Source organism: Macrobrachium nipponense, chromosome 8 (genome assembly GCF_015104395.2).
Source record: "Macrobrachium nipponense isolate FS-2020 chromosome 8, ASM1510439v2, whole genome shotgun sequence".
Lineage (NCBI taxonomy): Eukaryota > Metazoa > Arthropoda > Malacostraca > Decapoda > Palaemonidae > Macrobrachium > Macrobrachium nipponense.
This window is the reverse complement of record NC_087203.1, coordinates 31,858,219-31,874,876: the sequence shown is the minus strand read 5'-3', so window position 1 is coordinate 31,874,876 and position 16,658 is coordinate 31,858,219. Positions and strand designations below refer to the sequence as shown.

The 16,658-nt window shown below is 36.1% G+C and overlaps 1 protein-coding gene across 1 annotated transcript in view; it reads right to left on the bottom strand.

Moving 5' to 3' along the window:
• LOC135222641 (katanin p60 ATPase-containing subunit A-like 2) overlaps window positions 1-16,658 on the bottom strand; it is a 59,600-nt gene that overhangs the window by 15,521 nt on the left and 27,421 nt on the right. Inside the window, 4 exon segments of the mRNA XM_064260771.1 lie at window positions 9,132-9,271; window positions 9,600-9,644; window positions 9,647-9,678; window positions 9,681-9,724. Coding sequence (XP_064116841.1) covers window positions 9,132-9,271; window positions 9,600-9,644; window positions 9,647-9,678; window positions 9,681-9,724 — 261 coding nt within the window.

Sequence of the window (16,658 nt, the reverse complement as noted above, 5' to 3'; positions counted from 1 at the left end):
CATTATTCCATCGACTTCAAATATAAGTGCATTACAAAAATTCCAAAATAAGATACTGAGGTCTGCAGTGAGAAACGAACAAGATGACGATCTGAATATAGAACAAATACATAAAAAATACAAAGTAGAACCAATTAATCAGAGATTATACAGAATGGCAACCAATATATGGAGGAAACTAGTTCATACAATAGTGACTTAGCAAAAGAATCAGAAGCAGAAGAGAGAAACCTTGACCCAAACAACACAGACCACAGATGGTGGAGAAGAGTATCTTCATATATTCATCGCGATGAACCTCGACCATTATACTATTAAGAAATGTCTTGTGAAAAAGTAATTTGTAAAATTTACTATGTAGATATAATGCAAAATCCTTATGATAATTAAAATTAAGTTTAGAGTTAGAAAATTGGAAATTTATTAAATATGATTATATTATGTAATAAAATTCAAAATATGTAATCTGTACAATTCACCATGTTAATATAATGAATAATCAATATTGTATTATGTTAGTATTAGTTAGAAAATTGTACCCTTACCTAAATATAATTGTGGATAAATCACACTTTACCTTACTCTTACTAATACTTAACTTTCTGAACTATTCGCTACCATAGTTAGCTAGCTAACTGCCCTCACTCTTCTTTCACCCATCTTACCTATCAGCTAAAAAAAAAAAAAAAAAAAAAAAAAAAAAAAAATAAGGAACAACATTCATTACATTGTTGGGCGGATTCAGTTTAGCGATCATCATATATTTGCTCAGATTTACGGATTAGCAATCATTACAGTGTTGAGTCATTCTAGGGGTTAACAATCATTACATTTGCGCGGATTTAGAGCTCAACAATTATATTTGCACGGATTTCGAAATGGATATCGTCAGATATAACGTGGTTAAGTGCACAATTTATTTCCCATGGAGTAATTAGAATTCCTTTTAGACACGTTCTGCCACGGCCTCTTACTCCCAGAATCCGCCAGTAAAGGCCTGTCCACACTAGGAAGTAGTATTGTTTGGAAACAAAGTTCGCAAACAGTTTGCAAACACTTTTTACCATGCACTTTATTCCCGTCCAGAATGGAAAACTGCTTATGTGTATATGTATATATACATGTATAATGTATGTATATATGCATATATATAATGTATGAATATGTTTATACATATGTACACGTGTTTATGTATATATGTAGTACTATTATACATACCGGTATGTGCATATACATAATATGTAGGTGTGCATAGTATATATTTATATGTACACCAGTACCTATGCACGTGTACATAATATATTCTGTATATGTAGTACATATGTAAGCATGTGTGTGTGTTCGCGGCAGTAGTCGAGTGAGGCTTGCTCCGGTAGCACCATGACCACCCTCCTCGAGCGCATTAAAACTGCCAAGTAAAATATAGAGGCTATGCACCAACAGCCTGACGGCAACTGAAGTTTGAGCAGGTAACATTGTTTGCAAGCAATTTCCAAGCTGTTTACAAACAATTTCCAAGAAACTGTTCGCGAACAGGTTTGCAACCTTTGTTTCCAAGTAATGTTTCCTACTGTGGGCAGGCCTTAATACTCAATCCCATTTTCCTGCATCTTTTAGCATTTGCCGCCAAAAATGTGGACCAAAAAGCGAACATTATTTCTCATATTGTATGCAATCGAAGCTGTGTATGCTCCTTACAGTGATGGTACGCAAACGAGAACTTATATAACTTACTTTCTAGCGCCAGTTTAGTTACATTGCCACGCTAGTTTATCTGAATAATTCAATTAATTACTGGGTTTTGTGTGAAAAGATTGGGGAAAAGTGTTGGGAAGACAAGCCTACTTCGCCCTGCCCTGTCCACCCCATCCCCCTACCCCCAATAACAAACATGAATTCAAACTTCATTCTTGATCAACTTTGTCAATTCTCTTTTGTTTGTATGGTGTTTTTACGTTGCTTGGAACCAGTGGTATTCAGCAACGGGACCAACGGCTTTACGTGACTTCCGAACCAAGTCGAGAGTGAACTTGTTCCATCACCAGAAATACACATCTCTCACTCCTCAATGGAATGGCCGAGAATCGAACCCGCGACCACCGAGGTGAGAAGCAAACACCAAACAACCACTCCACCGAGGCGCTTTAAGTCTATCCGCCAGTCTTCATGTAGCATTGATTAGGTGAATATTGCCGCTGATTGGCTCCTGCTTAATCGCTATCTTTTTTTCGGTATTGTGCGCTACAATGCACTCAATTAGGCCACTGTTTAATTTATTTGGGGTGACTAAGATATAGTGCTGTAAATTCGTAAAAACAGAAAATAAGATAAAATTTTGGAGAGAATTTCACTACCGTACAGCGAAGACATTGCCCGGTAGTGTCAAAACCGGTGAAGTTCATCAGATTAAAGTAAGTTCGTGGTTTTTATTGTTACTGGTAACGGTTGTTGTTTATATATTATTATTTTATGGATGAAGAGTGTAACAATTGTTTTGCATTGCTTAAATGTCAAAGATGGGTACCTAAACCCACGTTAGTCTATACAGTACATTGGCTGTGAACGTCTTGTTAGGCCTAGGTTACTGTGCCATTAATTTTTATGGTTCGAAGTCAGTGCAGGGGTAATTAGCTCGTTCATTATATATGTAAATCAGCTTTGTTGCTTGAAACATTTAGTCTGCCACTTAAGCTCTTGGTCATATTTGATATAGGCCTAAGCCGCTAATTCCTTAATTTTAATTAACACTACTTTATCTTGTTATATATTTAAATTCGATGTGTTATAAACAGCTCTGGAAAATTTTCGTGATTGTTACCCCAACAAATGAGTAGTAATTCAATAACTAAGCATAAAATCTTGCGTAGCAAGTGGTGATTTGAGGGTGAGGTTTTTTATTAGGCACAGGATATAGGTACGGCAGCCGTATCCCGATCGTGGTAGATATTGGTACGGCAGTGAATTGCGCATGCGTCAATTTCAGACTTCCTGCCGTACAAATAATATAGTGCGGTGAGTGTACGGCAGATTCTGTCATTGGTGCCGTATTGCGCTCTTGACTTGCTGTAGATACGGCAGTTAGCTATATCCGTTTACCAGTTTGCTAATCATACTGTATTATGTAAACCAGAGTTCGGCTTTTAGGCGGGACAGTCACGCTTTTTGAACATCTGTCCCCCTTTTTTTAGTTAGACAAAATGTCCCTCCCCCCCCCTTTTTTTTTGTTTTGTTTTGCTTTTTGTGAATTTTGTCCCGCTTTTTTTTTTGTACTAGAAAACAACACTATCCCAATTTTAATGGAATAGTGCTGAAATTTTGTTTAATTTTGCCATTTCACTACCTGGTAAAATTCCCATCGTCTTCTCAGACAGCTGCAATACCCAATGAAGTGAATTAAAAGAATATTGTAAAGTGTATAACGGCCCTTGCAACTGCCGATGTCGGGCAGAATAAGGGCCGAAAGAAAGTCCCCAAAGGTACGATGGTAGTGTATATATATATAATCCTCTTTGAATCCTCTTCGGAATTCTTTTCAGGCCGCCGATTCGATCGTTCGTGACCTACGTATATATCATGAATTACCAAATTTTTGAAAGTTTGAGTCTTCATACATGTCTATGGCTTTTTTCAGCTCGTTAAAGCCTGAAAACATCTGTTTTTCGGCGAAAACTAATTATTATTCCGCGTTTCATGATGTTCCGTCACCATTTTTCTTGCTGTTACTGATATGCCCAAAGACTGCGTATATACTTCAGTATATAGTCTTTGGATATGAGTGAGACGGTAAACAAGGGTTCGCGCATGCGCAATTCACTGCCGTACCAATATCTACCGCGATCGGGGTACGGCTGCCGTACCAATATCCAGTTCGTTTTTGGCAATACATCCTCATATGTAACCAAAACAATTACTTTTTTTTCTTCAGGGCTGAAAGGCGAACTGGGAAAAACAACCTGAAGTATTCATGAAATCTAATATAATATAAGTTTTTGGGGAAAACTATAATGCCACACGTCGGTTCATGTAAGGGACAAAGGAAAACTCGAAAAGTAGGCAGACAACCTAATCTAACAGGTATTCGTAAAATTTTTTCACCGAAACTGTAACAAAGAAAGCAAGCAATGGATAACTGTTACTCTTGCAGAATAGTATATTTAACTAGTGATAAATTTATAATTAGTTGCATGAAAGTTTCGAAATAGTAGGTACTCTAATAATACATAAATGTGTAAAAACGTATTATAAACTACTGGGTTAAAGTTGTTATGGGAATAACAAAAATTTACTGTAAATACCAGTAAGGTAGGAGAGCGTACTTGAATTGTTTTGGTGGAATGAGCTTTGGAGCAGACTATGAATTAGTTCAGGGGTGTAAGAACAGGTTGAATTGATTTATGTGACAGGAAATACTAAAGTCTACAGTGCTGTTTTAGAGGGTGAAATTTGAAGCATGGCAATTAACCTCGTATCATTCAAGAAAATATAATCCTTGTCTGGTTGTTATGCTACTGAGAACAGCACCAAAATTGCGTATTCGGTATGTGTCGCGCTGCCACCTGGCAGGATCATTTGCTTCCAGAAGCTTGTGAGTGTTGTCCCAAATATCTGGTGAAGCGCCGCAGTGGCGTGGTTGGTATGGTGTTGGCGTCCCACCTCAGTGGTCGCGAGTTCTCGGCCATTCCATTGAGGAGTGAGAGATGTTTATTTCTGGTGATAGAAGTTCACTCTCGACGTGGTTCGGAAGTCACGTAAAGCCATTGGTCCCGTTGCTGAATAACCACTGGTTCCATGCAACGTAAAAACACCATACATACAAAAAAAAAAAAAAAAAAAAAAAAAACAACAAATATCTGGTGCGTTTTGTTACCAAGATACGATAACGGAAAATATGCGCGTGCAAGACTCCCCTTAAAAGTGTTATTTTATTTTATTTCTTAAAGTAAACAGCAGTACATTAATGCAAGAAGCTCCACCTTTAAACTGATGACAGTTGCACTTGCGTTAAAGGTACTTTAAGTGTCATTTTTTATATTGGAACATGCTGGACAGGGATGGTTTTATAGCTTTATTATCGTTGATGGAGCACATATTTACATATTTAAGCGGTGCCATTAGTATGTACAAGCTCGACATAGATTTGATATCGTAATTGCCCAATCACATTCAGTTTGCTAACTGTTCTTAGCAGTTTTGCCTTAGTCTCAACATCTTGCCTTACGTTCGGGAAATTACAGTTTATATATATATATATATCTATATATGATATATATATATATATATATATATATATATATATATATATATATATATATATATATATATATATATATATATATATATATACATATACATATTTAGATATACACTATATATGTGTGTGTGTGTGTGTGTGTAGTTTCGTTAATAGTTGACTGGTATTTGACTGCCCAAGTTTCCCCCTGTTCATAAATTATGTAACCTGACCACATAACACATTGTAAGATTACGTAGCGTCTTTGGCTCTAAAGGAAAAGACATGTCTCAAAGTACTATACAGTCGCTTTCATTGTATAAATCGCTTGCACTGTTGTAGTAGAACTATTGCTATAACGAAGTTTATTTCCCACCCCATTCTCCCCTTCAGGTGGATGGAACTTTGCTGTACGAGTCTGAACCGTGAACTATTTTAGGTGTAACCTTTAACTCGCATCTAGTTTATAAGAAACATCTAATGAAAGTTTCAGCAAATATCGCACGAAAGTTAGGTATTGTTCGTAATTCCTCATATATTTATAACTGATAAAATCAATGCAACCTGTTTGAAGTCATTTGCACTCCTTCACGAGAACACTGTTCTCCGGTGTGGATGTCTGCTTCTGCCAGAGATTTATCTCTTTTAGATAGAGTGGCTCGTGGTGGGAGGATCCTGTTTCCTGATATTAGCATTTATGAATTGGACCATCGACGGATGTCTCTTGTTTGTCACTTTTTCATAAGTTGTATTTCAACAGAGATCTTTCAAATTCACAATTGATCCCTGATCAAGAGCTCTTGATCTGCCGAGAGCAACCAGATTCGCTGAACAGCAACACTAATATGCAGTAAATGTGCATCGCGGTCGAACTTCTCAGTTCCAGAGGTCCTTTATTCCTCATACTGTTGGACTGTGGAACTTCCAGCCTCCCAGAGGAAGTCATGCAACTGGAACTCCAGAACTTCCAGCGAAGGTGCAATACATTCAGTGGCGGATTACCCACTAGGTGACTAGGCTAATTAGGATATGCCTAGGTGCTCCCCAAGGCTACATTACACACACACATATATGTATATATATATATATATATATATATATATATATATATATATATATATATATATATATATATATATATACACACACACACATTATTGCCTCGGGGCCCCAAAGTCTTAATTCGTCTACATTACTGCCCTAATACTATTATCCTTCCATTTTTACATTGTTATCTAGTTGTTAATTTATTATTTTTTTCAAATAGGTGGAGGCTCTTCTCTCTGTATTTCCCTTTAACTCGTTTTGCTTCTTCGTAATGAACACCATATTCTTTGGAAGCTTGAATTTCAGGTCAATGACCCCTATTGGTTTGTTCTATATGAATGGGTTTCATCTACTGAATAATATAATAATAATAATAATAAACATATATGACATATGCATACATACAGTACATAATCACGTTTTTATTTTACTTTTAAGTGATTTAAAATCAAACATATGTATACATGTGTGTGTATATATATATATATATATATATAATATATATATATATATATATATATCAATTATTAAAAGCGTTAAATAATCTCTATAAACTTTTTAATACCAGGGACATTAAAATGCGAACTCTTCGAAACACGACTAAATAAATCTACGAGAGTATCCCATTCCTTATAGTAATTGTGCTTCGTTTTCTTTAATACTCCCGTCCGCGCTGTTCGATTTGCCATACTAGGATTGCTGTTTTCTCTAAAAGACTGAAGTTGTTTGAAGCCCCTTAAATATGAAAAACAAAAATACAGGAATTTCATTTAACGTTCGTAAAATTCACCATAATTTAAATAGCATATACTACAGTATATACTAGTCTTACTCCAGCCCTAGGAGAGTTAATATTAATTAACTCAGTGGTCTGGTAAAAAAAAGAAAAAAAAAAAAAAAAAAACTAGTCTTACAATAGCAGCCAGCGATAAATATAAACTACATTGATCTTTCTGACCTTAAAAGTACTGAAATGCATTCTAGGTTCTATCTAGAGCATAATCTATAGTATTCCTAAACGTTCTATTATTCAGCTCTCCATTATTTCTTGAATATCGACATTCTAGAGAAGCAAACCCCTTTTACTCATGATTATAATACATACCGACTATTCTTTATCTGCTTCACCAAACCCGTCGAAATGCCTGCAGGAATCTCTGTTGATTCAGCGTTTACCTAATCAGCTCTCCAATCTTCTCAGTCAAGACCAAATCTAATTTTCGTGATTTGGAGTCTTACACGCACCTTCTGAACAATTTCTAGTTTGATCATGTTTGTTAGTTAGTCGCCTGTTTATCGTGAAATTATGGCTCTTTTAATAATACGACTTTGTGGATTATAAGATGTAAAATCAATTTTTTTGTTCGAAGGAATTGGTTGACGAAATGGGGTTGTTATAAAAACTAATCTCTTTATCAAACATAATTCTTAAAGAAAAATTCATAGATGATGGGAAGTATAATCAATTTCCGATAACTGCGCTAAATCAATAATCCTTCAAATGGCTTCGTGATTCACATTCTTATTTAGAATTCCGTTTCATGAACGTGCCTGGTTTCTAATCTGGTAGACGATAGGACATCATCATCATCATTTTTTTTTTAAATCAACCATATGATTTTAATACGTGAATAGGCCTCAGTTCTTCATTAATAACTCCAGTTGTAAGGAATATAATTCCCATTCTGTTGATTTTGGATCTATTTCATTTTCCCTTTATCTATTCATTTACTTGTCTTTGTTCCTGGCGTTTTCCTTTTTACAACTGTATTTGGTTTTCTCGTTTTTGTTATTTCTCCTTCCGTATTTTTTCTTTTGTGAAATTTCTTCTATTTACTCTGGTTAGCAAATGGCTCTCCTAAACACAATTACTTTGGTTAGCAAATCGCTCTCCTAAACACTATTACTTTGGTTAGCAAATCGCTCTCCTAAACACAATTACTCTGGTTAGCAAATGGCTCTCCTAAACACAATTACTTTGGTTAGCAAATCGCTCTCCTAAACACAATTACTTTGGTTAGCAAATGGCTCTCCTAAACACAATTACTTTGGTTAGCAAATGGCTCTCCTAAACACAATTACTTTCAAAATAGCCACCATAAGTATCAAATATGCTAATATAACAATTTCATATTTCATTTACTTACACATTCGATATATTTACGCCATAAAATCTACTTCAGGCCAATAAACAAAGATAAACGTTTAATGTACATAAACTACACGACATTTAAAGCATTAAATTGGTCATCGTCTCATTAGATACTGTCCAGCTGATACTTTTTTTATACAACATAACTTAATCTTTTTATCTTAAGCGTATTTTTCCTTTTAACTTTCCGATGAATGTCAATGTATTCCTAAAAGCATAATATACCTCAGTGGATTAACGCTGATATTCATTTGCTATGTAACCAATAGCCTAGCTTAGATTTTTTGTATGAAAGTTTAATGGACCATGTTCATCCTACATTTCAAAACTAGCAAATTCGTAAAAATTACGCCTGATAACGAAAGCTTAAAAATATCACAGTACGCGTCTATTACTACGTACGTACTAACCTCTTCTCGTTGATGCGTAACATACTCCTGACAAAATTAGAAGATACCAGTTATGTCTGCACCCTTCAACCGATAAGACAAATAACCAAAAAGTTCATATATGACAAAAAAAATTAATAAACAGAAAGTGAAGTAACCAAAAAATTCATATATGACAAAAAAAATTAATATACAGAAAGTGAAGTAACCAAAAAATTCATATATGACAAAAACAAAACTAAATGAATAAACAGAAAGTGAAATTTGAGAAGAGAGGTTACTGAAACCATTACTGAAAAGGTATTTCGAATACCTGAAGAGAGGACTCTTCCTGGTAGCCAGCAAATCTTTCTTGGGAGCCAAATTTTCCTCGTCATGGTGAGAGCATTTGTGAGGCTTTGGGGAAGGTCTTGGTCCTATCACTCTTTTGGCCAGCTTCGGGTATTTCTGAAACTGTTGGAGAGTGTTAGTCAAATGGCTTGCGAGAATACACGCACCTTCCCACACACACACGCACACACACAAACAGAGATATATATATATATATATATATATATATATATATATATATATATATATAATATATATATATAGTATATATAATTATGTGTGTGTATTAATAATTGCATTCTTTCACGAATATTACATGACTATTAAATGGCAAAATAACTAACATCATACGACGCCTCATCTTGAGTGACTCAGTCCTTACCAACACCATATGTTTTTACATGCGTTGACTCACCTGACTCATCATCATCATCAGGAATGACTGACTCACCTTCATGACGTGCCAGGCCTCGTACTCCTGCAGGATGCCTGACAGGTATCGACGCTGTCGCAGACGGCAAACTGTTCCTGTTCAGTCTGGCGTCTTGTTCGAGGGACTTGGCAGCTGCATAATACCTGGTGGGGAGAACATCGTTTGTTATTATTTTGGAGATTACCAGCATAAACGAATGAGGGATCTGGCTACTATTAAATAAAATGATATAATTCTATAACTGCCAGAGCTTGAATCTAAACCACTTTGCAGTAACCTAGACAGATATCATAGCTTTGTGTAGAGCTAATATATTTATATATATATAGTATATATATATATATATATATAAAATATATATGTATATATATACTATATATATATATATATATATATATATATATATATATATATATATATATATATATATATATATATTATATATATATATATGGGAAGTCTTTTGATGTGTGTGTAAACAGTACATGACCCTTGGGAAAGCACTGAGTTTTAATATATATATATATATATATATATATATATATATATATATATATATATATATATATATATATATGCGGGCTCAGTGAAATAAATATATAGGAGCTTCAGAAGGTGTCCATGATACAAACAGCAAAAGGAGTAAAGTTTATTATAAACGAAACGTTTCGCACATGAAACTTCTTTGCATCATCAGTCTGTAAAAGAGCAAAGAGACACATAAATAACATTCAATGATAAAAAACAAAGGAACTCACAAATATTAAAATAGTCTTAAAAATTTAAAAGGAATCAAAGTAAAAAACAAACAAAGGTAAGAGAGAGAGAACAACCCAAACACCAACCGTCCATAATGTAGAGAGAAGATGGTATGACTAAAAATCAGTTGACGATGACGACGTCAACTATGCCAGGTATAGAGTTGCTGAGGAGGTATTGCTATTGAGTGAAGGAACAAGTTTCTTAATGTATAACGACTCGAGGGTAGTTAGATGGTCAGGATTTTTTACATCTATTATTTTGAATTGTTCTTTTTGGATTTCAATTTTACAATAAGAGGCGTGGTTCCTGATATTGGAAAATTCAGGTTGTTTTATTTTCTGACCAGTACGGAAGCTGAAACCCAGATGGCCTACAATCTGCCCTCAGACCTCCGAGTCGATCCAACGTAAGAGCCCGGACATCCAGGGCAAATGAATTTATATATGACGTTGGATCTCATGAAGGGCTGAGGCGGTCTTTAAAGTTAAAAAAGGAGCCAATTGTACATGGATTATTTGTTAAAAGTTTGACTCTTAGACAAGGAATCTCTTGTTCGATGATTCGTGTGACATTGGACGAGAATTTGAAGTCAGGCATATATGGGATAGTTGCATAAAATAGTTTCTTAGGAACATCAAAATTGGGCAATGGTGGCTGAAAGAATTTGGTAAGTATTTGATTGGTCATTCTTAGAACTATTTCTTGTGGGAAAGAATTGGACTTGAAAAAGCTTAATAAAAACGAGATCTCATCATGAAAAATCTTCCAAGAAGATGAATATTTCAGGGCTCTATTGAAGCTCCTATATATATATATATTATATGTATAATATATAATGATATATATATATATATCAGTATATTATAATATTATATTATTTATATATTATCCGTATATATATATATTATAGTTAATTATATATATATAATATATAATATATATTATGAGGAGAAGAGAGGAGAGGAGGCAGGGCGTTTGTTGATAATAATTCGATATAAAGATAAATGTACGTGAATAGTAAACAATGTCAATAAGAGAGAGAACGAGAGAGAGAGAGAGAGACGTTTGATATAATTCGATGTAAAGACAAATGTACGTGAATAGTAAACAATGCCATATAAGAGAGAGAGGGAGTCCAGTTCAGCAGATTGCTCTCGTTAAAACCAGAGGCTGGCGTTACAATGTTTGTGTTCTACCCTGGTAGCTTAATGGATCGGAGGGTGTTAATCATTAGGCCCTCAAGTGACTTGATAAGCCTCATTACCGCTGTCGAAGGCTCTTGAAGATATACTGTTCATACACAGCGGTAGATAAGGAGGTTCTGAACAGAGCGGATTCGGACTTCGTTTGAAAAGACTGCTTTAAGATAATAAAGTGGTTGACAAACTCCTAAGAAAATATTGTATGGATGAATACAAAGAGGATTTAATTCCTTTGTGTTACTTCACAGTTGTCTGAGGAGAAAGCGCTCAGGATGCAAGTCTGTGAAGACTGGGAGACGGAGAGGATGTGGTGTTGTTGAAGAAAGGAGGAGGAGGGGGAATAGGAGGAGGAGGAGGGAAGAAAATGGGAGATGCGTGCACGCCATGAATAGTGATGCCTGATCGAGGTATAGTACTAGGTCAGCAGAGAAGGGCAAAGAGCTCGAGAATTTGGGAAGAGGAGGCAGCAGTAAAAAGGAAATGGAACGGAGCAGTTCCAACCTAAGAGATGGATAAAATTGAGGTGAAAATTAGACACGATAGATGAGTTTGGTGAAAAAGAAAACAAACTTTTGTTATCATAATTCAAAATAGGCGAACTAGCCAGATGAAAAATACATATTATCAAAGCCCTGCCACTAGATTAATTCCCAAACGAAACTGTAAACAAAATATTCTTGAAGCACTCATCAAATCGAATATTTCTATTTGGAACAATGCCACAATAGTTAGGATGGATTTCTTATCATTCGAAAAAAAAGCTACTTGACCACTACACAACATGCAAATAAAAGTCCCACCAATTATTGTATTTCTAATAAAAGGTAAATAAACAGTATCATAAAACACTAATAATTACGACACCATACCATATAACTCCAAGAGAAAGTTATTTTCACTATTATCAAACAAAATAGGCGAACATTGTTTTTGGATCAACCTCAGTTCTCAGACGGAATTCCCGGATTCCAGGAGCCGACTCATCCGTTCCAGGCTGGATTATGAGGGAAAGAAAATTTCAGGTCCATTTTCTTGTCATGCAATTTTGTCTTCATTCTTATTGGGGAAAGGAGCCTCTTGTCTGTTCTCTAATTATTCTCGGTTCTTCTTTGTTCAAAAAATTACATTTTTAGATCAACTTTCCTTTTTGGGAAATACAAATCCTGATTAAAATGCATTTAAGGCGTAAGATTTCTGGCCAGTGAACATGTACAACCTGCTGACATCCCCCCACCATAGTCTGCTAACCACCAGGTACATAATTCATTGCACAGGTCAACAAACGCTTAGTAGGCTTTAACGTACCCGCATCGTCTATCTGTCCTCACCGGGGATTCCAGCTGCTTGGTACAATGTATTTAACCTATATAACTAAGTCCTCGTTTAAACATTTTTTTCCATATACAAAGGAATGATTATTTTTTGCTTCAAACTAACACCAGATTTTCTTCTCCTTAACATTTAATGGTTAAGATACATTCAGGTTTAGCTTCCTCATAATTGTCACCTCATAAATGGGTCTAGAAGAACTCCCCTCTCCGAGATATTCTCCCTCTCCCATTTTCCCCCGTAGGAGGTTTCTCCCCTAATCATATCCCCCTGGTTTAATAGGCCTTTATGACCTAATTACGCTTGTTAATGATTTGTGTTTAATTGCAATTGATGAAAGTTTCTATAAAACTGAATACCGCAAGATTTACTACCTTCACTATAACTTCAGCGATTGTTTGTTTTTGGTTTTTAACCAAAACTGAATATTGTGTGCTACCTCTAAGAAAGTCCATCAGATTCCTGTTATTGAACCCACGAACAATAGTTGTAATACGAACATTAGCCTGGGCATACTGACGACGCTGTTATTCCGGTAAATGTCCACCAATAAACTGATTCATAATCACATTACTGAGACTTTGCTCTCGCTGCAAAATCTGCAAAAAGCGCCATAGATCTGGGTGGTATGCGTTCAACGAAGCCGACATTCTGCGGTGCCAACCTTCGATCGCAATTTTTATTTTTTACGGGGTAGCTCGTGATCCTGTACTACTCCTGGACTAGGCACACTCCTCCAGTGATTATAGGACTATTACTACATCTAAATACTCCATAGGGGGGGGGGGGGGGGGGTAATGCCATCAATGAACCTCACATGGTGCACTGTAGGCATTACTTAAGGTTCTTTGCAGCGTGCCTACGGCCCCTAGCTGCAACCACTTTCGTTTCATATTCTCTTTCTTCATCTTACTTTCCACCCTCTCCTAACACTTGATTCATAGTGCAACTAGCAGGTTTTCCTCTTGTTACAATTTCCATTTCAGCGCTGAATGACCTCATAGGTCCCAGTGCTTGGCCTTTGGCCTAAATTCTATATTCATCTCATTCAACTCAACTACATCTAGATACCCTATTACTGGAACAAGAAGCATTGGGGCAAATAAAGCCGCTTGTTACTCATACTATTACCGGTCATCGCTGAAATAATTTTGAACTGTCTAAATACCCTATTATCGGAACAAGCATTGGCACACACGCTAATTGAGGGGGTGGGGGATTTGGCAGGAGGGAATCTCTTGCGGGGGAGGGATTTCCCGTTCACCTCACAAACCTGCCTTCGAAAGTATGCTTATCAAAATATGCACTAAGCAAACCTCCTGAAGTTTTCGGTCTTGTCATCAATTTCTGCTTTTTCAAATTCTCTCTCCTCTCTCTCAAATCTTCCTTAAAATACCCTTAGTAATCTTCTAGGAAACAGCAAAGAAAAGACTAGACCTTTTCGAAAAGTGTTGATTTCATAAACAAGCTCGTTTAGGGCCAATCTTATTTACCCTGAGAATTGCATCTTCAACAACTCACTTTGTTTGTCCTTCTCCAATCCTCCATCAATCGTTTTTTCATCTGTCTTAATTTCTAGATCAAATTTCTATGTTATACCTTCTCTGGATCACAAGGCTACATTCGCACCTATAACTTTTACAGTCTACTCAATAACCATTGGCTTCAACTTCAAACACAAAGAACAATTACTTGCCTGGCCTACTGTTTCAGAACCTTTTCCTCATAGTACCTTGCACACCTTGGTCAGCCGATTATCCTTAATTTTACCAACCCCCTCCATTCTTGCTTCATTCACCTCTGCCCCTTACCTCTACTAATGTTCTTGCTTATATTTACCTACTATTTCCATTACATTTCTTGTCTTTACACTAGTTTTTTTATGACAGCTAGTAATCGAAGGCCAAGAATAATCTCATTTTTTTCTTCACATACTTCTCATTCATCTCTAGTTCTCTTAGTTACTCTTCCTTTCACTTTCCCTGCCCTCCGGTACCTACAACGCCCCCTGCTGACTCGATGACCTAATCCTAGAATTCTATACATGTATATCCATCGCTTTACATGCACACGTTTAACTTCTTTCCAACTCGCTTGTCCAGGATTTTTTTCTTTTGCTTCACCCAACTCATGTTATTTTTATAATGAAAAACTACAAGTTCATGTGAACAAATTTCAAAAACGAATGTTGTTATTTAAAAGGCCAGGAGGCGAACATGACTGATAAGCAAATAAATTCTTAACCAAATTGCTTCAGTCACCGATTTTCCACGTAAGCCCGGATTCCTGTCATGCAACGGTGGCATGCGAGTAAGCAAACAGCATTGCCGCACGTCGGTCCATTCGGTTGGCAACCCTGCGGGAATCGACGTAAATCGCTTTTCATGTCTCATTCTGTCGCTTGTCTCTTTCATATGAACACGCTCTGCCTGTCTGTGTGTTGTCAGGCATGTTAAGCCTTTTATCGTTCAGTTTTAATCAAACGAAGAACAAAATTATGGATATCGTTCTCCCTTGTACGTTTGAGTGACATTATGGGCATCGACTATAAAATATCATTTCTGTTTATTTCTTCATTTTAATTGCGAACGCTTGAGGTCATAAATAACATTTAAAAAGTGGAAATTAAAGGAAAAATTTTCCCTTCTATATAGACACAAGAAAAAGTATGATTGTTGGCCTTCGATTACTAGCTGTCATTCGTCCTGACCGAGATTTAATTTCTAACATAAAATATAAAACGAAAGACCTGAGGGCAATCCATTGAAGAAAATCATCGCGCAAACTTACGGACAAGGCTAATATACAAATACATTACATTTTCTGTATTCAGAATTAAAAGAAGCAGAATTAAAGAGGACCATGGGAGCTGAGAGTGCAATGGCGAGTTATGTCTTAACTCTAAAGGTAAAAGTATAATCACAGAGGAAGGTCCTTACCTTACCTTACAGACCTTACATCTTGTTCGGGTTGCCCCAGGTCCCTCAGTGTGAGGCACCTCTAATGTCTACCAGAGAGTTGCTAGTACATCTTCCGGTATATTTTGCATCTTCCAATCTTGGATGGTCTGGGATGCAGTTTAGATATTTGTCGAGCTTATTCTTAAACACATCTACGCTCACTCCTGATATATTCCTCAGATGAGCTGGCAACGCATTGAATAGACGCTGCATTATCGATGCTGGTGCGTAGTGGATTAATGTCCTGTGTGCTTTCCTTATTTTTCCTGGTATAGTTTTGGGCACTATTAATCTACCTCTGCTTGCTCTTTCTGATATTTTTAGTTCCATGATATTTTCTGCTATTCCTTCTATCTGTTTCCATGCCTGAATTATCATGTAGCGTTCTCTTCTCCTTTCTAGACTATATAATTTTAAGAATTGTAGTCTTTCCCAGTAGTCAAGGTCTTTAACTTCTTCTATTCTAGCTGTAAAGGACCTTTGTACACTCTCTATTTGTGCAATATCCTTTTGATAGTGTGGGTACCATATCATATTGCAATATTCAAGTGGACTACGAACATATGTTTTATAAAGCATAATCATGTGTTCAGCTTTTCTTGTTTTGAAGTGCCGTAACAACATTCCCATTTTTGCTTTACATTTTGCCAACAGAGTTGCTATTTGATCATTGCATAACATGTTCCTATTCATCATCACACCAAGGTCTTTAACTGCTTCCTTATTTGTGATTGTCTCATTATTAGGTCCCTTATATGCATATAGCTTTCTTTCTCTGTCTCCATAATTTATTGATTCAAATTTATCAGAGTTAAATACCATCC